Source organism: Phragmites australis, chromosome 1, assembly GCF_958298935.1.
Source record: "Phragmites australis chromosome 1, lpPhrAust1.1, whole genome shotgun sequence".
NCBI classification, from domain to species: domain Eukaryota; kingdom Viridiplantae; phylum Streptophyta; class Magnoliopsida; order Poales; family Poaceae; genus Phragmites; species Phragmites australis.
The window spans coordinates 5,842,852-5,864,916 of NC_084921.1; the positions used below are offsets into that span (position 1 = coordinate 5,842,852).

At 44.0% G+C, this 22,065-nt stretch overlaps 3 protein-coding genes across 5 annotated transcripts; all 3 read right to left on the reverse strand.

Moving 5' to 3' along the window:
* Positions 1 to 1,488: 1,488 nt before the first annotated feature.
* LOC133890164 (probable LRR receptor-like serine/threonine-protein kinase At3g47570) lies at positions 1,489 to 5,661 on the reverse strand. 2 transcript variants are annotated; one of them, XR_009904030.1, is made up of 3 exons: positions 2,878 to 5,661; positions 2,336 to 2,784; positions 1,489 to 1,971 (listed from the first exon to the last, which is right to left on the reverse strand). XR_009904030.1 is itself a non-coding variant. In XM_062330667.1 (2 exons), exons 1-2 carry the CDS (start codon positions 5,630 to 5,632, stop codon positions 2,387 to 2,389), a joined length of 3,153 nt encoding a protein of 1,050 aa, XP_062186651.1. In that variant the 5' UTR covers positions 5,633 to 5,661; the 3' UTR covers positions 1,489 to 2,386. The 2 variants fall into 2 exon arrangements, 1 of the variants encoding a protein (XP_062186651.1); XM_062330667.1 differs by having other exon boundaries at positions 1,489 to 2,784.
* An 8,712-nt stretch (positions 5,662 to 14,373) lies between these two features.
* Positions 14,374 to 18,127, reverse strand: LOC133890269 (receptor kinase-like protein Xa21). Of its 2 annotated transcripts, XM_062330764.1 has the most exons (3): positions 16,369 to 18,127; positions 15,066 to 16,245; positions 14,374 to 14,926 (listed from the first exon to the last, which is right to left on the reverse strand). In XM_062330764.1, exons 1-3 carry the CDS (start codon positions 17,809 to 17,811, stop codon positions 14,496 to 14,498), a joined length of 3,054 nt encoding a protein of 1,017 aa, XP_062186748.1. In that variant the 5' UTR covers positions 17,812 to 18,127; the 3' UTR covers positions 14,374 to 14,495. The 2 variants fall into 2 exon arrangements, with proteins under 2 accessions (XP_062186748.1, XP_062186698.1); XM_062330714.1 differs by having other exon boundaries at positions 15,066 to 18,126.
* Positions 18,128 to 19,000: 873 nt separating this feature from the next.
* LOC133890437 (putative pentatricopeptide repeat-containing protein At3g15200) lies at positions 19,001 to 21,457 on the reverse strand. Its single transcript, XM_062330842.1, has 2 exons — positions 21,083 to 21,457; positions 19,001 to 20,919 (listed from the first exon to the last, which is right to left on the reverse strand). Exons 1-2 carry the CDS (start codon positions 21,147 to 21,149, stop codon positions 19,379 to 19,381), a joined length of 1,608 nt encoding a protein of 535 aa, XP_062186826.1. The 5' UTR covers positions 21,150 to 21,457; the 3' UTR covers positions 19,001 to 19,378.
* Positions 21,458 to 22,065: the final 608 nt, after the last annotated feature.

Consider the following 22,065-nt stretch of genomic DNA (forward strand, 5'->3'; position numbering starts at 1 on the left):
ATGCTTGGGAACTTTGTAAAAATTATAGAGAAATTAATAAAACTCTAAATAAAGTGAAATCAATTTTAAAGATCCTATTAATATACGTTCTACACAAGAAAAATATGTGTTTGCATGTTAAGCTTTTCCTTAATTTGAGTTAATAACTGAGCCGCACGCTTCAACTTTTTTTTATTTTTTTCAAACTTCCTCCATATAGAATATGATGCAAACGACATTATTTTTTAAATTTTTTTCACGGAAGGTCTTAGAATTATATCTATTTTTTTAGGAATTTGTTTGAATTTGTTTTTATTTTTTGAATTTTTTGAATTCAAATTCGGTTACCGTTCGGTTTCTAAAACCGAGCCGGACCGAGATGCCCGGTTATCGCGCATTTTGGTCAGTTACCGACGAATTTTCGAACCAAACAACATGACGGGTTAACAGCTGGTATTGCATACAGGTCTTCGTCTTACATTTGGATGTTTGCAACTTACACTGAAACAAACAACATGACCGCTCCTATTATTGCGATATATTCTTGCCTGTGTGGTTCGTCGGACATGAGCCAAAGTGAAGCTGAGGTATTTCACCACATAAATTGCCGTTTCCAGCAATTGATACATTGGTTAGATTTCTGAAAACACCTCATTTTGGTACATTCACCTTACAAATTACTGAAGGACATCTATTGTGTAAGAGCGCTTCGTTTGGTCGCAACTTGCCCTGTGTTATGTTACAGCTTCCTGGACTTACGATTGAGGGCACCGAGGCCCGTTTACCACTCACCAAGTTCACATCCTCGCAGGTTGGTAGTAGCATCTAGGTGGTGTTGGTACTTGTGGCGCAGTTTATCTGGTAGGGGTCGTAGCGGCAGCTGTGAAATGGAATTGTGGTCGGCGGTGTGTGTAGTTGGGTTTCGACAGGAATTATGGATGTGCTTTAGGAACACTGTTTCCTCATCGATCTGGAATAGCAATGGTGCTTGTTATATTATTATGTGATCCCTGCATATGGTGGTTTGACTGCATGATTGGGTTGGGCTTTGTTGTGGATTTATGATTGCTATGTTAATAACTGTTTTCCAAATTCACTGCAGAGTGATACTCATTTCTCTACCCCTGCATCCATCATTGCTATACTTTCTCTGGGGGGGGGGGGGGGGGGTGTCACATAGAGCACGGCTTGCAATCCCAAAGATAACCCAAATATTTCTGACTTTCTACACCTTTTACATCTCTAATTGGTTATTGATGGAATTTCTGTGGAAATTGCTTTACTGTTCTTTTGTTCAAGGTGATTATTCTGAACCTGTAGATCATTTAAGATGCATATGTCTATATTTAAGCTAGCCATGTTTCATATTTTGATTCCTGAATGATATGAGGATGTGCAGTAAGGCGTAAGCTATATGATATGCCAACTGTTGTAGGTTCAAACGTTAAATATCTTAAGAAGGTAAATTTGCATACATGAAAAGAAATACACATCCAAAAGAGAGAGACGTTAGCTCAGGCAGCATATATCGCTTCAATTATTTCAGGTAATTACATACACCTTCAACATATCCTATCCTACCTTCAGCTGTGATCATTGCTCTTGCAAATGATTGCAATTGGTATCTTTTCGAGCTAATACGAAAACATGACGTACGACTCTCTAATTTTGTGCATCTCTCATCGTCCTTCAGTCCCTTGGATATTGCTTTGAGCAGGATATGGCAAGCATAAAGACAGAAACCAGCAAAAAAAAAATCCTTGATTCTACTCTTCATTATTATATTCTTGGACTCTACATGGAGCCAGGTTGTCAAATCAGCAATATTCTAGGTTCTTTGCCAAAGCGCATCGCTGCGTATTTACACGGATCCAGTGAGTCTCTGAAGTCTGAGCATGTCATCCGTCAGGCTTCATGTGAACATCTCAAGCAATAATATGACGAGACTATATACATCACCAGTCTTTGAGACCTCAGAGCCTTCCCCATACTCTACAAAATGTGCAAACATAATCCATCAGGAAGTTCATCTGTATCATGGAGCAAACTACAGGGAAACAACACAAGAATTTCAATTATTGAAGTGACATAACCAACGGGGTCTCTTATTCCAATCATGCCATTTGAATTTAGCAGAGGAGTGGCTGTATTTTGACTCATACATCTTACATAATTCTGTACAAAAGAAAGAGTCATGCTAACAACTAGTAAAACTCTTGATTTTATCAGGTTGAGATATTTACTAAACATCCTTTATACTTGCATATATTTGATGTAAACAAATGCAGATTGTTAGGGAAAGAAAGAGAGAGTTGAAGTATCGTATACATCTTAAGTTATTCAGGTAAGTGACCACCTGCATCCATTTTGCCCATTTTCAGGTCCACTTATTCACTGTTGTTACAAGTCACTGGAGTACTGCTACCCCATTCTCCACCACATGAGATTTGGCAAACTTGAGGTATGAATCTCTGATAGCATGCATTTCAATGGCTGCATCCTGTATAGGTGTCCGCTCTCTAGGTTGTTTCTTCGAACAGCATATTCCAAGTGCAACGACAGAAACCAAGCAATCCTGAATTCTACTTCGTGTAGTGCTGTCATTGGTGTCTGTGTGCAGCCACATTGTCGAATCAACTATCTCCCAGATTCTCTCAGGAAGAGCATCCTCTGAAAATTTGTGCAGATCCAATGAGCCTCCAAACATATCATCAGTTGGGCTCCTTCCTGTAAACATCTCAAGCAGCAATATGCCAAGGCTATAAACATCGCCAAGAGTTGAGATGGAACAAACTTCACCATACTCTATGATTGTGCAAAAAAAATTGATTAGTATGTCGTGTGCATGCAAGAACTAGGAATAATGAACAAAGACCAAACCATAACAATTTCAGTTACCTGGAGCAACATAACCAATGGAGCCTCTGATTCCAATTGTGCTATTCGAATTTTGAAGGGGTTTACGTGCAGATTCTTGAAGGATTCTTGATATGCCAAAGTCTCCCACTCGGGCACTCATGTCTTCTGCAAGAAGGATGTTGCTTGGTTTGAGATCACAATGAATTATTGGTGGCTGACAGTGGTTATGAAGATAGTCCAAAGCATCCATGACATCGATAGCAATATCTAGCCGTTGTGCTAGGCTTAGAGTATTACTCAGAGTGGGCTTGTCAAATTTTGGATGAAGCCAATCATTTAAGCTACCATTTGGCATGAACTCAAAAACTAGTGCCTTGAACTCTTGACCTTGGTGATTGATGCTTGAGCAGCATGTGATGATCTTTATGAGACAACGGTGACGTACCCTTCTCAGTGCCTCGCATTCAGCCACAAAACTTCTAGCAGATCCAGCTTGTTCAAGGTTAAAAACCTTCACAGCAGCAATAGTTCCCTCATCTTTCATAGTGCATTTATATACTGCCCCAAAGCTTCCTTCACCAAGCAAATTAGCTTCTGAAAATCCATTGGTTCCATTTGCTAATGCATTATAAGAAACTCTTTCATATTGTTCCTCAGGTGGTTGGAATGAGCTCTTCTGCCTTCGTTTAAGTTTCTTATAGTTCAACTGAATGAGAACAATTACAAAAGCTAAGAACAAGAGTGCACCAATTGTTGCCAGAGCTACTGTAAGAGACTTTAACTGCCCTTTTCTGTTCTTTTTCACGGAATTCATGTGGCATGGAGCTAAATGAAGCTGAGGTATTCCACCACAAAGCTCATTATTTCCGGTGATTGAAAAGTTAGCCAAATTTCTGAATATTCCCTCTTTTGGCACTTCCCCTTGCAGATTGTTGAAGGACAGATCCAATTCTGATAGTGATGTCAAATTCTGCAGTATCGTTGGTATCGGCCCGGACAAATAGTTGTGTGCCAGATACAATTGTTGCAGGTTGCGGATACTACCAATAGTATCAGGAATTGTACCAGACAACCTATTCATGGATAGGTTGAGTGCACTCAAACCCTTTATATTGTTCAGAGATTGAGGTATGCTTCCTTCGAATGAGTTATTATCCAACCAAAGTGCTTGCAGCACGGTGCACTCTCCAATACTATCAGGTATCTCACCAGACAATTGGTTCCCTGATAGTAATAGTTGATTAAGGTTCTGCAAGCTACCAACTTCAGATGGAAGGGGTCCCGATAGTGCATTGTATGATAAGTCTAAGATTCTTGAAAGGACTCGTAGTTTGAAAATGTCTTTAGGAATTGGACCGCTCAGGCGGTTCTTTGACAAATCAAGGTAGAACAGATTCTTTAGCTTCCCTATGGTTGCTGGAATTGGTCCCTCCAGGTTGCCAATGTGTGTATCAAGGTAATTCAAGTTTGAGAGATTTCCGATGGATGAAGGTATGAAGCCCGACAAGCAAGTGTTGTACAAAACAAGCATAGCCAAATTTCCCAGCTTGCTGATGCTCTCTGGAATCACTCCGGTTATGGAAGTATCCCCCGCATCCAGGAAGTTGAGGCTGACCAGATTACTAATGGCCGAGGGGATGCTTCCCGTGATCCCAGTGTCATGCAAGTTGAGGTACTGTAGGGTTGATGAGAGATTCACTGTTGAACTTGGCAGCTGCCCAGTGAAACCGGCGTTGGCACCGATGTCTAAAGTTTGGAGCTGGCTGCAGTTTGACAGTGAAGTGATGAATTCCCACCCCTCCCGGTCGTCTGCTTCTAGCAAGTTGTCCCACAAGAGTAGAACTTGTAGGTCTCGTAATCTACCAAGTGTGCCAGGCACATATCCACTGAACTTGTTTTTAGAGATGTCGAGTCGTTGAAGAGTAGTGAGGTTGGAGAGCGAAGAAGGGATGGTTCCGGTGAACTTGTTGTGACTGAAACTAAGTATCTGCATGCTGGGGAACCTGCTTCCGATGTCTGCTGGAATGCTTCCATGTAGCATGTTGCCTTGAATTTGTAACCATTCCAAAGAAGACAAGTTGTATAGTGAGACAGGGGGCTTGCTGGAGAGCCTGTTAAAGGCGAAGTCGAGGAATTGGAGGCCTAGGATGCTGTCGAGGCCAGGAGGGATGGCGCCCTCGAGCTGGTTGTACCCGAGTTCTAGGTCACTCAGTGATGACAAGTTGGCCAGCGACACCGGAATGGTGCCGGTGAGGTTGTTGCCCCACAGTAAGAGCGTCTCCAGGCGCGTTAGCTTGTCGCCGAGCTCAGGGGGCAGGCACCCGCGGAGATGGTTGGACGCGAGGGCCATGATCCTTAAACTAGTCCATGAAGTCAGGTTGGCGGGGAGCTCACCGGAGAAGATGTTGTAGCTCAAATTGAGGGCCTGGAGTCGGCGTAGGCGTCCGAGGCTCGCGGGGATATCCCCGCTGAACCCGTTGAAGCCCAAATTGAGAACTCTTAGGAATGATAGGTTGCCAACGGCCGGCGAGAGGATGCCGGTGAGCCCGTGGGACGACAGGCTTAGTGCTACCACTCGCCGGTGCCTGCCTCCACACGTCACCCCGTCCCAGCTGCAGAACCCGCCAGTGCTGCTACTGTTCCAGGAAGCAAGCGGATTGCCAGGGCTGCCGCTGACTGCGGCGGCCTTGAAGGCTAGCAGCGCGGCCTCGTCCTTGGCTTCTCCGGCCACGAGTGTCGAGATGGACATGGAGGCCGATAGCAGCAGCAGCAAGGTCATCGATTCCATTGCCATGTTGCTTGGTGTGATAGTGCGGTAGTGGGCGATCGACGACAAGTGATTGATGCTGGGTCGATCGATGCTGCGATGTTAAATGGGATCCGGTTATCGTGCGTCGCCATGACATGTACGCGTGATTGCCCAAAGTGGTGCGGACATCGCATCGCGTTTACTCTTGACTACTCAGTCTCAGTGTGCCACCATCTTCCGCGCGTGAATGTCGTGCGTGGCCTGAAGACTGATTGGGTAACCCGTGGAGCCTTTTCTTTCCTGAATTTTTATAATATTATTTTTACGACAACTTCAAAATTATTGCAGAAATTCAAAAAATTATAAAAATAATTCATTGTCATGAGATGGTTCAGCGAAATCTAATTTTCTCTCAATGAACAAGCCAAAATTAGATTTTCGCCCTTTGGATCCGCAAAAAATTGAATTTTCGCTCATTGAAATATAGAAAACATTCTCTATGATTGAAAGAGCGAAAATTAAAATTTTCTCAGTTCAGTCCCACAAAACTTTTATTTCATGAGATTGGCTGTGCGAAAATATTTTCGCACAATGAAAATCGAAAAATAAATTTTTTTCGTTGATTGGTAATGCAAAAATCTGTTTTTTGGCAATTTTTTCTTATATGTAGTACAAAAATACGAAAAATTAGTTTAATTTTTTATGCATGCAACAATTATTTTTAGTGACTGGTTCCACAAAAAATATTTATCGTGCAAATAGTTGCCTAAACGGCAACACAGAATGTTTCATTTTTTCCTTACTTTTTGTTCGATGTAATTTTATCAATATTCTTTTTTTATTTAATGTAAAATTATGTGAGTAATTTTTTGACTGAACTAACCTTGCACGGATACAAAATATAATTTTTTGAACAATAGTAGTTGTGAAGTATAATTATCATAAAACCCGGCACAAAGATTACATATGCTGATGAACATTACATGGGAGCTGGGGTTTTTCGTCGTTGGCATATACGGTACGTCTAAAGACTAATATAATAGCGTGCCGCTGCAAAACCCAACATGCATTAGAGGATTAAAATAACCCATGATACAATACATGTTTTACTGAATGCACCTAGGATATTTGCCCTTTTTAGGGTATCGTGGCATGCCGCCTTAGCGTGATGGGCCCTCTCCTATTTCATTTCCCTCTTAGCTTCACGTGATTCAGCCGCGGCACGCTCCTTCGTTGCCTTCCTCATGCGCTCCTCCTTCTATCGCATCAGTCGTAGTTCCTCCTGCTATTGCTCGTACTTTCGATGTTCGTAAGCTTGCCTCCTTCACTGCATGTTCATATCGACACACTACTTTTGGTGCTCATTTTGCTCCATATCTAGCCATTCCATGAAGTCACAGATAGGTGGAGGAGACTGAACAAATGAAACAAGAGGGAAGATTAGTAAGATAGTGCATAAAATCGTATGAAAAGTGTTACAGGAGTGATCTATATCGCTATACCTGTCGGAGGATGAACTCGTGTTGCAGGGATCCCGAGAGACCCCTTTTTAAAGATTCGGCCGGGGGGATGATCCTGAACGAGCTCGTCGGGGAAATAAATGGAAACGGAAATAAATGCAACGGCCGGTGGTGGGGGATGATCGACCTAGTGCAAAAAAAGAGATAAATGCACCGGGGTTTAGACAGGTTCGGGCCGCACGGGGGCGTAATACCCTACTCTTGTGTGAGTGCAATATCTTTCCTTGAAGGGAATTCTTCAAGGATGTGTCTGGTTACAAGGGTGTATTGTCTACAGAGAGCTTGAGGCTCCCGTGCTCTAGCTCTGCTCGAGCTTGCTTGTGATGTTCTTCGTCTCTTGTGGTCTCTTCTCTTGATCTCGTCTTGTCTGGCTTAGTTGCCTTCATGTGTTCTCCATCCTTTCCTTTTATACACACGCCGACCTCAGCTTACCCCAAATGGGAAAGAGGGGGCGCGAGTGCCAAGGCGCCACGGAGAAAGGCGTCATCATTCCGTCTCGGCGAAGTGACAGGGGCGGTGGAAAAATGCGGCGCGCATCCGACCACCCGCCACTGTGGACGTCCTCCGGCGCCGTTGAGAGGGCCCACCGGGCGGCCACAGAGGCGCCCGGTGTGCCCACCCTGTCTTGTTCTTCTGTCAGGGCAGGGTGGCAGGCGGAACGCTTTGATCCTGGCAACGTTATCCCGAGGTACCCCGGATGATACGGGACGGGACTCGTGCAATTAATGGACCCACGCCCCCCTGCCAAAGCATGGCAGGGACTGACACCATGGCATGGGCAGCTGAGAATGTCAGGATGTCAGGATGTCAGGCCGCGCGTGCCCATTAAATGCGGCATTGGACCTTTGACTGGCTAACACCCCGCCGACGGGACCCTTCGGGTCGTCGGGGCGTCGGGCGATCTTGCGCGAACCTTCGGGGAACCGAGTGCTCGGGGGCTGCTACGTGGAGCCCCGAGCACTCTCTCCCGAGCACTTAGGCAGATTCTTCGGGGAACCGAGTCCTCGGGGGCTACCACGTGCAGCCCCGAGCACTCTCTCCCGAGCACTCCTTTAGACCCTTCGGGGAACCGAGTCCTCGGGGGCTGCCACGTGCAGCCCCGAGCACTCTCTCCCGAGCACTTGGCTGTTCGGCCCATCGGGGGACTATGGTACTCGGGGGCGAGTGGGAACCCCTCCGAGCACTTTCTTCCCGGTACTTGGACTCTGCGGGTCATCGGGGAACTGGGGTGCTCAGGAACCAGAGGCTGTGGCCCCGAGCACCTTCTCCCGGAACTTAGATTTTCCTCATCCTGCAGGGGGGACCTCGCGGGATGGTGACACGTGGCGGACGGCCGGCCCGGTCTCAGGACTCAGGGACCCCTGGTTCCCGATACACCGACAATACCCGTGGGTACTCATACGGTCCATGTCGAGACGGGTCGTACTAGTAGTTGGCACACATGAAGAAGCGTCTGTCATAAGTGTAAGAGATGTTGTAGGACTCGCAAAGCCTAGAAGGGTCACACAAAAGCACAATGGCGTTTCAACCTCATGAGGGATGGAAGTCACTCAATGTTTCTTTGGTGTGCTTGGTGGAGATGAGGGACATTGTAGTTGAGAGAGTTAAGAAATGAGTAATGTAGCCATGGTTTAGTGTGGGGTTATTTATGGTAGTTGGAGACTGGTGCATGGACTGAGTGCATGGGTATGGCTGGGGGCTGGAGCATGGGAGTATTGTGCACAAGAACAAATGACCAGGGATTCCCTGTCAAAGCTGGAAAAATTATATCATTGATGTTTGACAGAGATTTCCTGTGAAAGCTATTGATTGATGTGGTCATATCACTAAACATGAGATTATGGTGGAGATGAAGTAGTTGGTTTGTATGCATTGAAGCGTATTAGTCATTAGGGTTACCCTTATATAGAGTAGGTGGTTGTGGCCTGTGTTAGAGATCAATGATTGCAATGTGTGTCTCAGGGAATCCTACCATGTGTTCGAATATGTGGTGTGAGGCTAGGCTGGTTGTAGCGGCCAGTGCTATGAATGTAATGAATCATGCGTTCTAGCATCTTCTCTGATTGATCCATCGATTATTGGCACAGTTCCTTTCTCATCATGCAGGAACAGTCTGAACTAATTAAATGAAAAGCTAAACAAAATAAATATTCGTGCAGCAGCCTAAACAAAATACATTGACTAAGCATACAAGTAAAACAAACTACGCCTAACCCCTACCCTGACCCTTACCCTGGGCCCTACCTCTGGCACGCTTTTGCCTGCGTGATGACCCTAAAACATCTACCATAAATTGTGAAGTCTGCACCATCCATTCAAAACTTGTCCTAGGTTCACCTCACCTCATGAGTGATGATTCTGGTATTGCTACCGACTCCTTTTGATCTTAGGGTTATCTCGAAGCGGTGCTCATTGATGCTTATGCTGTGAACCATATGTTCTACTGCCTTCTTGTTCTTCTTTTGCAAGTGTTCCATCATTTGTCTAGCATACGGTTTATGCATTGTTTCACAGTGAATAACAACAGTAGTATACCTCTTTTGATAGTACCCAATAAAGTAGTACAATATGCCATCAACGACTGCAGCAAGAGGAAGTCCACGCAGCCCTCTGACGACTCAATTGTAAACATTTGCTATGTTAGTAGACAAGACGTCATACCTACCAAATTATAGCAACAAAAAAATAGTTATAAATTGTCAAAGAGGTATCCCAGCAGACGAACCTAGCACCTCCGGTGTTGTAGAGCAAGGACCACTTCTCCTTTGACTCTGCCTCAATCCAGTGCGAGAAACATCTGATATTTCTTGTCGCCCTTCATCTTACATTAGGAGGGTCAATGCCTTCTCTAAGAGGTGGCAGCGCCTTCGGTACGGTGTCATCATCAGTAGGAGGCTTCTTACTTCTCTCCTGCATGTGTGTCCTTGTGCCCTTATCCAATTCCTTCTACAAAGCATCAAACTTGCAACTTTGGTTCTGACTGCACAACCTCTTGAACATGTCCATCAGTGTCTTGCTCTTGAATTGCTTATAAAAATTTGCTCCCATGTGACGCATGCACTACCTATTCTACATGTCAGGCCATGGGAACGGGTCACTTGAATACTCTTGAAGTGTCTTTATAGCAGATAATATCTCAGCATACCGGTCATGTATGATGCAAACATTATGTCGATCACGGACAACCCCAACCTTAAGATGCCTAAAAAACCAGAGCCATCTCAACCTGCTCTCACCCTCCACAAACCTAAATGCCAAAGAAAGTATTTGGTTATTCGCATCAACTCCAATTACAGTGAGAATTTGACCTTTGTACTTCCTAGTAAAAAATGTGCCATCCACACAAAGCAAAGGACGATGATGCTGGAAGGACTGAATACATTGACCCAAAGAAAAGAAACCATGTCAGAAAATCCTGGGTTGGTTTTCATCTATCTCAATCTCCTTGAAAGCGGTGTATGTGCCATGATACTTTCCTTCAGAATATTAAGCACACAAGATAGGTTGCAATAAGAAGCCTCATAGATACCCACCACTTCTATAAGGCTTTCTACTTCACATGCCAAGCCTTTTGATAATTAATCTCATATTTGAGTTGTCGTAATATGTCTCATTGGATGGACAAGCATTCCATGTCCTGCTTCTGAATTATCTCAATGAGCAATTCATTTGCAACTAGTGCAGCAGTGAGGTCGCGGTGCTTTAGACCTGTGTTTTGCAGCTTATAACTGTGTTGAACCACTCTAGAAGCTACTCAATGGGTCTAATGCTTTGTCTTGTATGCATGAACATAAAAGTTGCATCCCAGAGTTCTACACTCTACATTGTACTTTTTTGGAACTCATACATCTCTATATGATGTCACTACCCACCGTGCCACTGCATCATTCATTTTAGACCGATTGAGGAAGACCTGATTGAGGTGAACCATACTCCCAAGGGGAATCATGATTCTCCATAACTTGCATCCTCGTGTTGTCGAGTCAGTTCCATTGATCTAGGATGACAGTATTAGGGGACTCATCATCATCATCATCATCATCATTATCATCATCATCCCTCATATTTACATATTGTAATAAAGCTTCTTCCTCATAGACTATGTTACGGTTCACGTTCTCAAATTCAACATTAATTTCTTTAATTTCCTCACCTGCGTCAGCCTGACCCTCAACCTCCCCCACTTGTCTATGCACAATAACATTTGGCTCAGCCGTTTGCCATTGCTCAACTTCCTCTCTTGATATTGCGTGCCCCCGCCTATCCTCTTTTTTTACTGGTGTCGTTGTACTGCTATTGCCATACACTTCTCTTGGACATGCCTGCACTAGCATGTTGTATTCAGCCCCACGCTGCCTACACCATTCCATCAATTTTAACCACTTGTCCGTTCGATACACCGTCTTTAACTTCCAAAAAATTGGATCAAAAGTACAAGTCCATATGCATTGTATCGTAACATAATAAATATTATGGTCCAACTGAAAATATCGGGTAAACCACATTATCATCTCCTTCATCCTTGTACTCTTAGGGTTTGTGTGATTAAGGATAGTAAATAGAAAATTGCTCAAATTAACACCAGATGGACCATTTCGGATTTGATCATTTCCATAGAAAACTGAAACACTTATAGGGTTTGACATAATTGCAATGTTAAAAAATATATCAAATAAATTATCAACTTATTTTCCTATTAATTAAAAAAATTCTTAACCTACTACTCAAATTAAAATTCTCTAATTAAAGCTTACATAGATGTATAACAAGAGACTACTAAAATTACCTAAATCTAAAACAATATTACAAAGAAAAGAAATAAATTTTAATTAAAAAATATTTACTCTAAGACTTATAGTGTTTGACATATCTACGACATAACATAATTTACAAGAACTAAAAAAAATATTCTCATACTAAATCAAAAATTATATCATCTAAGACTATATCAATACAATTATTTAAAAAACATAATTTAATGTATATTAAAAAACTATATAAAACCTTCCTAAAAACTAGAACTAATATATCAAATTAATTTATACATCTATATGATAATAGAACTAAATATCTATAATTTGTTATCCTACTCATGTATCCTAAAATAAATATTGCATATGTCTAATATGTATAGTCTAATATAAATAATTTATACACATATCTAAAATTATCTAATTAACAAAAACATTGTACTATCTATTTTTACCTATCTAATTAAAAGTACATAACCTAAACAATAACAAAACTAACAAAACAAATGCTAAAAAAAAATTAGCTTCTTCTCCCTCCCTCTTCAACCTCCTCCTTCCTGCTCTTCTTCCTTCTCCCTCCTCCTTTCTTCTTCCTCTCCCTCCTTCTACCTTCTCTTCTTCCTCTTCTCTTGCAACCGGCCAACAGAGACCGAATGCGTCCGATGATGCTACAGTCAACCGACAACAGAGAAAAGGGTCGAGTTTGCGCATGGGTGAACAGTACAGGGTTTTTCGCACAACGGTTGTGCGTCCCGTGAAAATTATTTGCGCACAACTATCTAGCGAAAATATAATTTCCACACATCCATCCCGCGAAATTTGAGGTTTTCGAGTAACTATCCCACGAAAATATTTTCGCCCTTCCAAATTTCAAAAACTCCTATTTTCGCTTAACCAAACTGCAAAAATCTAATTTTCGCTGGTTCATTGTGCGAAAATTAGATTTCGCTGAACCATCTCGCGAGGCTTATTTTTGTAATTTTTGAATTTGTGTAATTTTTTTAAATTGCTGTAAAAAATAATATTAAAAAGCCTTTCTTTCTTCAGTGATTGAATTATACTGCTAGTGATCGATCGGGTAGACGGTGTTCTTTTGACCTCTTTCCAGACATGATATTCTCCATCTTGTCTAATCAATTTAGATTTTATACTAGGAAGTGGGTTAGGCAAGGTGCCTTTCCGACAATATGGCGCACCGGGGCTGGGTTTACACAGCTTGACCTTGGCCACGACCATGACCCAAAGACTCCCCATGAGAACTTGGCATAGCTGCAGTTACAAGCTCCATGTTTCGAGTGCAATGGGCGGAGCAAACCGATCTGCCACGGCACCCCACCCGCCACCGTCCCCTTGCTCACCGACCTCACATCCTCGACACCGACGAGCCCCTGTCCATGCGCCTCCTTCTTCCTCACCTCTGACGAGTTCACCGTGCCCTCGCCTCCGTCCTCCTCTATCTTCGGTGGCTCTTGCTACGAGCCAGGCCGCCGGGGCCGTGCCACTGCTGCCCTTCCTACTTCCATGCCCACTTAACTAGCCCTTTAGGTTCAGGCATTGGGCGGCGGCAGCGTAGAGAGGGGTTGGCTTGCAACATGAACACATGATATTACCATCCGTGTATGTGTTTCCGAGACACCCAACTGCAATTTCAGCCTTTTAGTCCGTGACCACAACATAATCTGGCTGTGGAATTTGATTTGTAGGCCTAATACCGAAAGAAAGAAAAAACGGAGCACCGTCGGATGTTTACGGTTAAGAGAGCCAATCCAATTTTTTTATTCAGATATAGTGGACCCCGTAGAGAAACACAAACATGACAGGTATTTGAAGTCACTTCTATATCTTTACTACATAGGGTCTGTTTGTTTGAGCATCTGCTTTTGAGCTTTTCTGAAAAACTGTGCGTTTAGTTTATCTGAAAAGCTGCTTTTAGAAATAGGTTGTTGGTTCCTACAACAAATTTTTGGCTTCTCAGAAAAGCATATTTCAGCGAGCTTCTCAGTAAAGCACATTTCAGCGAGCTTCTCAGTTTTAGTTCATTTTCCTCAGAAGCAGGCTTCTGGCTTCTCCAGAAGCCACTTCTCTAGAATCCCGTTTGTTCTAGCTTCTGATTTTTGCCAGTAGTAGAAGCAGAAGCAGGAAACAAACATGACCTTAAGATGGTAGTAGGTTCTACTACCCGCACCTTGAAGGATTTTATATAATTATATGCATGTCCAGGTGCCTTTGAGGATTCTCTATGCAGAATGGATCATCTATGCACATTGTACGCATGAGGCTTGTGATGTTTATCTATTTATGTTGATGATCGTTTGGACATTTTACATGTAATTTCCAGATTTATGGACAATTGTTTGCATAGTTGTATTCATGAGGCTTATGATATGTATCCATTTATACTGATGATCGTTTGGTCAGTTTACATGTAATTTCCGGATTCAAGGATAATTGTTTGCGGATGATGAATAGATTAGCTGGTAGATTTCAGTTTTATCTTGCCATCAAGAGATCACCATTCAGACTATTGTCGATTGAATATAACCATTTTAGTAACATTTCACATACAAAGAGGTTCAGAGTAAAATTGAATATCTCCAAAATAAAACATGGCTGCACTCTATGATCAACATTGTTGTTTCACAACACAGCGAGTGGTGCCTCCCTTTTCTCTTCCAGATTCCCATCCAGCGAGCTGGCGACCATGAGGTATGCATCTCTGATTGCACGCATCTCCACGGCAGCATCTCGCATCAGCATTCGCTCTCTTGGCCTCTTCTTTGAGCAGGACACACCAAGCCCGATCACTGAAACCAAACACCTCTCACTTCTGCTTCTTGCCATGGTAGCATCGGCGGCATCTTTCTCCTTTGCTTCTTCATGCAGCCAAATTGTCGGATCGGCAATCTCCAAGGCTCTGTTGGCGAGAGCAGCCTCGGCAAACTTATGAAGGTCTAAGGAGTCTTCGAACATGTCATCAGTAGGGCTCCTCCCAGTGAACATCTCAAGCAACAATATGCCGAGGCTGTAGACATCCCCAAGAGTTGAGACATCACAACCCTCGCCGTACTCTGCAGTAATTCAGATTTCAGACATTATTAGATTAGTAAATTCAATGCAAGCTATAAAATGTAAGCAAATGCAGGTATAACACATGACAGAATGGAAGTTAAGACTGAAGACAACAATATGAGTAGGAGTTTATGTTACCTGGAGCGACATAACCAATGGAACCTCTTAGTCCAGTGAAGCTAATTGAATTCGACAGAGGTTTGCTTGTGTTGTCAGAAAGGATTTTTGATATGCCGAAATCTCCAACTCGAGCACTCAAATCTTCTGCAAGGAGGATATTACTTGGTTTGAGATCGCAATGAATTATTGGCGGCTGACACTGATTGTGAAGATAGTCCAAAGCGTCCATGATATCTACAGCAATGTCTAGTCTCTGAGCTAGGCTGAGCGTATTCATCAGAGTTTGTATTTTGGATACTGGATGCAGCCAATCATTCAAACTACCGTTGGGCATGAACTCAAAAACCAGTGCCTTGAATTCTTGACCTTGGGTATCGATGCTTGAGCAGCAGGTGATGGCCTTCACCAGACAACGATGACGCACCCTACGCAGTGCCTCACATTCAGCCAGGAAACTTCTAGTAGACCCAGATTGTCGTATGTTAAACACCTTTACAGCTGTGGTAGTACCCTGCTCAAAAGTGCATTTATAAACCACACCATAGCTTCCTTGTCCAAGCAAATTGGCCTCTGAAAAACCGTTAGTTCCATTTGCCAATGCTTGATAAGAAACTCTTTCATATTGTTCATCAATTACTGTGGGAATGAATTGGCTTTCCTGTCTTTGTCTGAGCTTCTTGTGGATCAACTGAATAAGAGCAACTACCAAAACTGAGACTACAAGTGTGCTGACTGATATTAGGATGATCATAAGGGATTTTGACAGCTGCCTTTTATTCTTTTCCACAGCAGGCGTGGAGCACGGAGCTAAATGAAGTTGAGGTGTTCCACCACAAAGCTTGACATTTCCATCAACAGACAAGCTGCTTGCATTCGAAAAAACACCCCCTTTTGGTACTTCACCTTGGAGATCATTGAAGGACAGATCAAGTTTTGACAACAATGTCAAATTCTGTAGAACTGTAAGGATCAGACCTGACAAGTTATTGTGTGCTAGATACAATTGTTGCAGGTTGCCAATACTAGCCAAGGCACCAGGAATACTACCGGACAGCTTATTCATGGTCAGGTTCAGTAAAGAGAGGCCTTTTAAGTTCTTCAGAGATTGAGGTATGCTTCCCTCAAATGAGTTCTGGTCCAGCAACAGCCGTACCAACGATATGCAGTCCCCAATACTATCAGGTATGGTGCCTGACAACTGATTTCCTGACAGAATAAGCTGGTTAAGGTTTGCCAAGCTACCAACCTCAGCTGGAAGTGGCCCAGATAATGAATTGTACGATAAGTCTAAGTAGAAAGAAAGTTGAGCAAGTTGTAACACCTCTCTGGGAATTGAACCATTCAGTCGATTCGTCGACAGATCAAGGACAAACAGATTCTTCAAGTTTCCAAGGGTTGTTGGAATTGGCCCCTCCAAGTTGCCATAGTATGCATAAAGCCTGTTCAACTGTGTAAGATTTCCTATTGATGAAGGTATGAGGCCTGACAAGCTAGTGTTGTAAAGGCCTAGCTCAACCAAGTTTTGTAGCCTACCAATGCTCTCTGGGATCGGTCCAGATAGTGAACTATTCGCCATCTCAAGTAGTTTCAGACCAACCAAATTGCCGATGTTTGATGGGATAATCCCGGAAATCCTATTGTCTCCCAAATACAGAGTTTGGAGAGTTGTTGACAGGTTTGAGATTGAACTAGGCAACTCCCCACTGAAAGAGTTGTTGCCAAGAACCAGATGCTGAAGCTGGCTGCAGTTTGTCAGCGAAGTGATGAATTCCCACCCCTGCCTGTTGTTCGATTCTAGCCTGTTGTCATTTAAGTACAGAACAGTGAGACCTTGCAACCTCCCCAAACCAGGAGGCACAAATCCACTAAAACTGTTCCCTGCAAGGCCGAGTATTGTAAGAGCAGAGAGGTTGGAGAGCGAAGGCGGGATAGCTCCACTGAATCGGTTGTCAGAAAAGAAAAGAGTTTCAATGCTGGGGAACCTATCACCAATATTGGCAGGAATGGTTCCAGACAGCATGTTTTCTTCTACCTGAAAGTTCTTCAACAAGGACAAATTGTACAGGGAGTGTGGAAGCACACCGGAGAGTTTGTTATCGGCGAGTTCAAGGACCTGCAAGCCTCCCATGCTGCCAAGTTCAGCTGGGATCGGACCCTCGAGCTGGTTTATACTCAGATCAAGGAGGTACAGGGATGACAGGTTGGCTACTGATCCCGGGATGGCGCCCGTCAAGCTGTTGTTTGCCAAAGAGAGCTTCTGAAGACTTGTGAGCTTGTCGCCAAGCTCGACAGGGATCCGCCCATGGAACCTGTTGCTGCTGAGCCGCAAGAACAGTAAGTTAGTACAGAAGCTGAGGTTGGCAGGCAGCGTACCGGAGAACGCGTTGTAGCTCAGATCAAGAGTCTCCAGACGAACTAGACGGCCGATGCTTGCCGGGACCTCGCCATGGAACGAGTTGGAGCTCAGGTTCAGCGTTCGCAGGAACGTGAGGTTGCCAATGGCCGGGGAGAGGGCGCCAGCGAGCCCGAGGGAAGGCAGGCTCAGCGCCACCACCCGGCCGCCGCTGCACCCCACGCCCTCCCAGCCGCAGAAGCCGGTGCTGCCGTTCCAGGAGGCAAGCACGCCGGAGCCGCTGCCGGCAAGCTCCGCCTTGAAAGCGAGCAGCGCGCCGGCCTCGTCGCCGCTGCCGTTCGCTTCCCAGGAGGCCATTGCGATCATGACGGTGATGGCGAAAGGCAGGAAGCTCATGGCACGCATTGCCATGGCAGGGCGGGGTAGGGTGTAGCTAAGAGCTTGCTGCCAGCCTTGGTCAGAGCAGGAGAGCAACTTGGTAATGGTTTTTATTTCTGAGTGTTACGTGCGGCTGAATGCATATGCTGATATGCATTGCATCTGATTCCAAATCCGGTAAGATGTCGCCTGGCTGCCGGTGCACAGGGTTTATACGGCTTTCCAACTTTGGTTTGGGCTTTGACCATCTGTGTCCATTTAGTCATGCAACCTGCAATTCTGACTAGAGGTCAAAACTTGGACTAAATTGCTCTGGCACAAACTAAAATTAGGAAAGCTCACGATTCTGCTTACTGGTTGCTCATGGTCAACCTAATTAAGCATGGAGCAATAATGCTCTTTTCCTACACTGAAACAAACTTTTGATTCAGCTATATTGACAAATTACCCAGCTCTAATCTAGCAGAGTTGATGTAACAGCTCCAGTTTTTGTGTTGAATGATCATGTTTACTGAGTTCTGTCGGGCTTCTAAACTTAGTGAACATATAGATACCACCAGTCTAAACTGTGGCGGTTTTATTTTCTTTTGGTTGATTTGCACCGTTCTTTTATAGTTGAGGGGTGTAACACAAAGGGCTGCGTAGTTGACAGTGGAATTTATACTTTGGTAATAACTGAGGGGTAAAAGGTACTTGTTGCATGATTCTCTCCTAAACCACCACTTCAGAGTGGATCGGTACAATTCTTTTAGGAAAGAAATTACATCATTCCCTCTCATGAACTTGACTCTTGAAAGTTCACAAACAGGAATTATTATCTTTGATCGGTACTTTTCACATAAGAATGCTTGAATATCAAACAATGCAAAGAAAGAGGCCATGATATAAATTCGAGACAGTGAACCAATAGGAAAGTGAAGCGGCGGGCAGTCCAAGCGCAGCAAATTAGGAACAGGCAATAGCTTACTGCTTACCTGAGAGCAATTGAGGATTGGCTGCGTGGAAGTGGCCAAACACAACTCTGGTTATGTACTAGATATGTGAGTTCCTGTGTAGCAAGGCACTGTGTGCTCTATAAATTCAGCAGAAGATGAAGGAGGTATAAGTTACGCAGAGATATGTCAAAAATGAACTAATAAACCGGTAGCACCGACAGTTCAATTTGTGATTGTTTGCCGTTTACAGCCAGCAGTACTTTCAGTGTTTTCCAAATTCTACAGAAGATTTGAAAACATCCTTTATTCATAGTTTACATGTCCATATGATGGCAAATGACTAGATACAACATGCATAACAGATGAAGAAACAAATATATGCATATATTTCACATATACTTCAGAATGCAAGCATGTAAAACGGTACTTGCAAGTTGGAAATGAATCATATCTGACATAAAAAAGAAAAACATATTCTGTTATCCCAAGTCTGAGAGGAAAACTTTCTGGGATATCATAATGCCAATGACTCTTTGCTGATGTTCTTTTAGCCCAAGATGTGGCCATTGTGTTCTGGACACTGATAGACGAGATTTTTTTCAACCCATTAACCTATGTTCCCAGCATCCTTTGTTAGGATTATAGAAGCAAGATCTTTCAGTGAACTATTTATGAACATGGAATTGCCTTGATCGTGGATCCAGTTTTAGATTCTTCCCTGCCATACTTGGAGGCTGATCTTCTGTGGCAAACCCATCTTTCTTCATATGTATTGCCTTCACCAGTATCCTGGTCCTTGGTTCTGGAATCAGACCTCTCGACTTCATTGTTGTGTAGTATTGCAGAGCCTCATCAAGCTTTCCTTGGGAATGAAGTCCATGAACCATGATAGTAAATGATCGTTGATCTGGGCCTGATCCACTCCTCTCCATCTCATCCCATACTTGTTGCATCCCCTTCTCATATTTCCAACTGACATAAAGGTTCAATATTAAGTTATATGTGTCAGAATCCAATTTAACACTTGATTCCTCCATCCTCTGCATCAAAGCAATAACATCTTTGGGTTTCTCGGACATCTTCAGAATGTAGGAGTATGTACGATTGTTTGGTGAGCAGCCCTTCGCTTCCATTTCATCCAAAAGCTCATAGACTTTCTCCATCCGCTTTATCTTACATAAGTGTTTTATCAAAGTGTTGTAGGTAGCCACATCTGCTTGACAACGCCGGTCATTCATCTCACCAAAAATCTCAAGTGCTTCTGGAATCTTTTTCTTGAAGCACAATTGGTCAATGATACAGTTGCAAATCGCCACATCTGGATTAATCCCTTTCTCCCACATGTTGTTAAACAGCTTAACCGCGGCACTAGTTCTGCCATCTTTGGTCAGTGCATTTATGAATGTACCATAGGTGAACAGGTCTGGCCTAAGCTTGGATGCAATGATCTCATTCCAAATCCTTTGAGCGTCTCTCAAGCTTCCCTTGACACACCAACCATTAAGTATGATGTTCCAGCTCTTTATGACATGAGGGAAATCATCTTTCTTTTGGCGGAACAGGGCCTCCGCCTCCTCGACATGCTTGTACCGACAGAGTGACATCAGAAGTATCTGGAACCCAACCAAGTCGACCTCAAACCCATAATCCTTCCTCTTGTAGAACACCTCTATAGCTTCCTGCACCTTGTGTGCACCAGCATACCGGTTCAACAGCACTGCAAAAATCCTGTTCGTCACAACCACCCCACGGCGCTCCTCAGGAATCTCATCGAACAGCTCCCTCATGTGCCTGACCTTCTTCATCCGCCCAAGAATATCTAGCATCTCGGTATATGCCCTTGACCCATGGGTGTACCCAGGCAGCCCTGCCACCCAGTTGAAGAACGCCAGCGCGACCTGCCAGTTGGACCGCTGCTTCTGGAGGACCTTGAGGACAACATCCTCATCCATCTCATCTGCGAACTGACTGAGAGCGTCGCCGAGCTCAGCATCATTGCCACCACTTGACTTGAGAATTCTCAGGACTTCACTGACGTAGACATCCCAGGAACCCTCTGAAGAGCCGACATGGAAAAATCTTAGCGGTCCAAGGACGCGTCCACTCGGAAGGACGCCTTGGCGAAACAGTGGAGGCAGCCCCACTGAAGCATTGTGTCGAACAGTTGGTGGGCGCGACGACCCAATAACGCCGAGCCTCCTAAGAACTGCACGTGGTTCATGAGCATCCGCGCTGAGTTAGTCCCCGTCTTGAGAAATCAGAAAGCGAAAAAAAAATTGTTGTTGGATAGAGGGTTGCATCGCGTGAGGTCCTCATTGGAGAGAAGAGTGTTCGGGCAATGAGAGGAGGAAGGAGGATATGACACGTACGAGCGAGGGGCTTGCTGAACCTGCAGGCGGCGGAGAGGATGGCGGACTCCAGTCGCTGCGGCGGCATCGCCCCGGAGCTGAGCGTGACGGCGGTAGAACTAGAAGCACAGCACGTGCCGGGTCGCGGAGGGGCGGCGCACCTCCCACAGCAACGCCCCACGCTGGTAGGCACCTCCGCTCCGCCCTAATGCTCGTCCTGTAGCGGCGGCACAAATGTCCCCAGGCCCCAGCAGCCGCCCGCGCCGCCCCGTCGTCCCGCGCTGGCCGGTCGACTCCTCCCTAGTCAGTCGCAGGCGCCGCCGAAGCCAACAAAGGATACGGGGCTGGTTTCTTTTTTTTTCGCGAATTACACAGCCAGTTGACGACGCCCTTGCCAACGTGGCTGCCACGTGGGCTTCCTTGGCGTGCTTACGCTGGCATGCATTTTCTTAAGTAGAGTGACCCAGGTAAAGCAGCTCTAAAGGTAATCCACTCGAACTGGCCAGCCAAAGAAACTTAAGATATATCTAGCCATGCTAAAGTCGTTACAAAGCCTGTTTGATAAAGCTTTTAATTCTAAAAAAAAATTAAAACTGGTCATTCTTATCTTGGTCCTATTTGGTACAGTGAGGCTTTTTATTTTTGGTTGAAAAGTTGTTTTTCTAGCTTTTGGTTCTCCGCTGTTGGTTTTTTACTATTAATTTTTTAATAAAATTTTAACTTCTCAACACATAAAAACCAGAAAAGCTCCTCTTAACCAACTTTTCAACTTTTAGTTCATTTAATTAGAAGTCAGTTTTTCAGAACCACATGTGTTTCAACTTTTAGCTTCTAAGAAGTAAAAACTAGCCAAAAGCTATGCCAAACAGGGGCCTTACCTCTAGAAAGAAGTTATAGATAGATTGAAGGTATTTGGTTTAGACAATTTTTTTCTTATTTTGGACCGAAAACATATATTTAAATCACTTTGTTTTATCCTACAAACTTCAAATTTTATTTGGATC

Bases quoted from the DNA above. Each gene is read 5' to 3' on its own strand.
- LOC133890437 (XM_062330842.1), bottom strand. From the start codon at position 21,149: ATGCCGCCGCAGCGACTGGAGTCCGCCATCCTCTCCGCCGCCTGCAGG. The intron at 20,920-21,082 runs GTACGTGTCATA...AACCACGTGCAG, and splicing joins GTTCAGCAAGCCCCTCGCTC to TTCTTAGGAGGCTCGGCGTT.
- LOC133890269 (XM_062330714.1), bottom strand. From the start codon at position 17,811: ATGGCAATGCGTGCCATGAGCTTCCTGCCTTTCGCCATCACCGTCATG. The intron at 14,927-15,065 runs GTAACATAAACT...GAATTACTGCAG, and splicing joins CATTGGTTATGTCGCTCCAG to AGTACGGCGAGGGTTGTGAT.
- LOC133890164 (XM_062330667.1), bottom strand. From the start codon at position 5,632: ATGGCAATGGAATCGATGACCTTGCTGCTGCTGCTATCGGCCTCCATG. The intron at 2,785-2,877 runs GTAACTGAAATT...GCACAATCATAG, and splicing joins CATTGGTTATGTTGCTCCAG to AGTATGGTGAAGTTTGTTCC.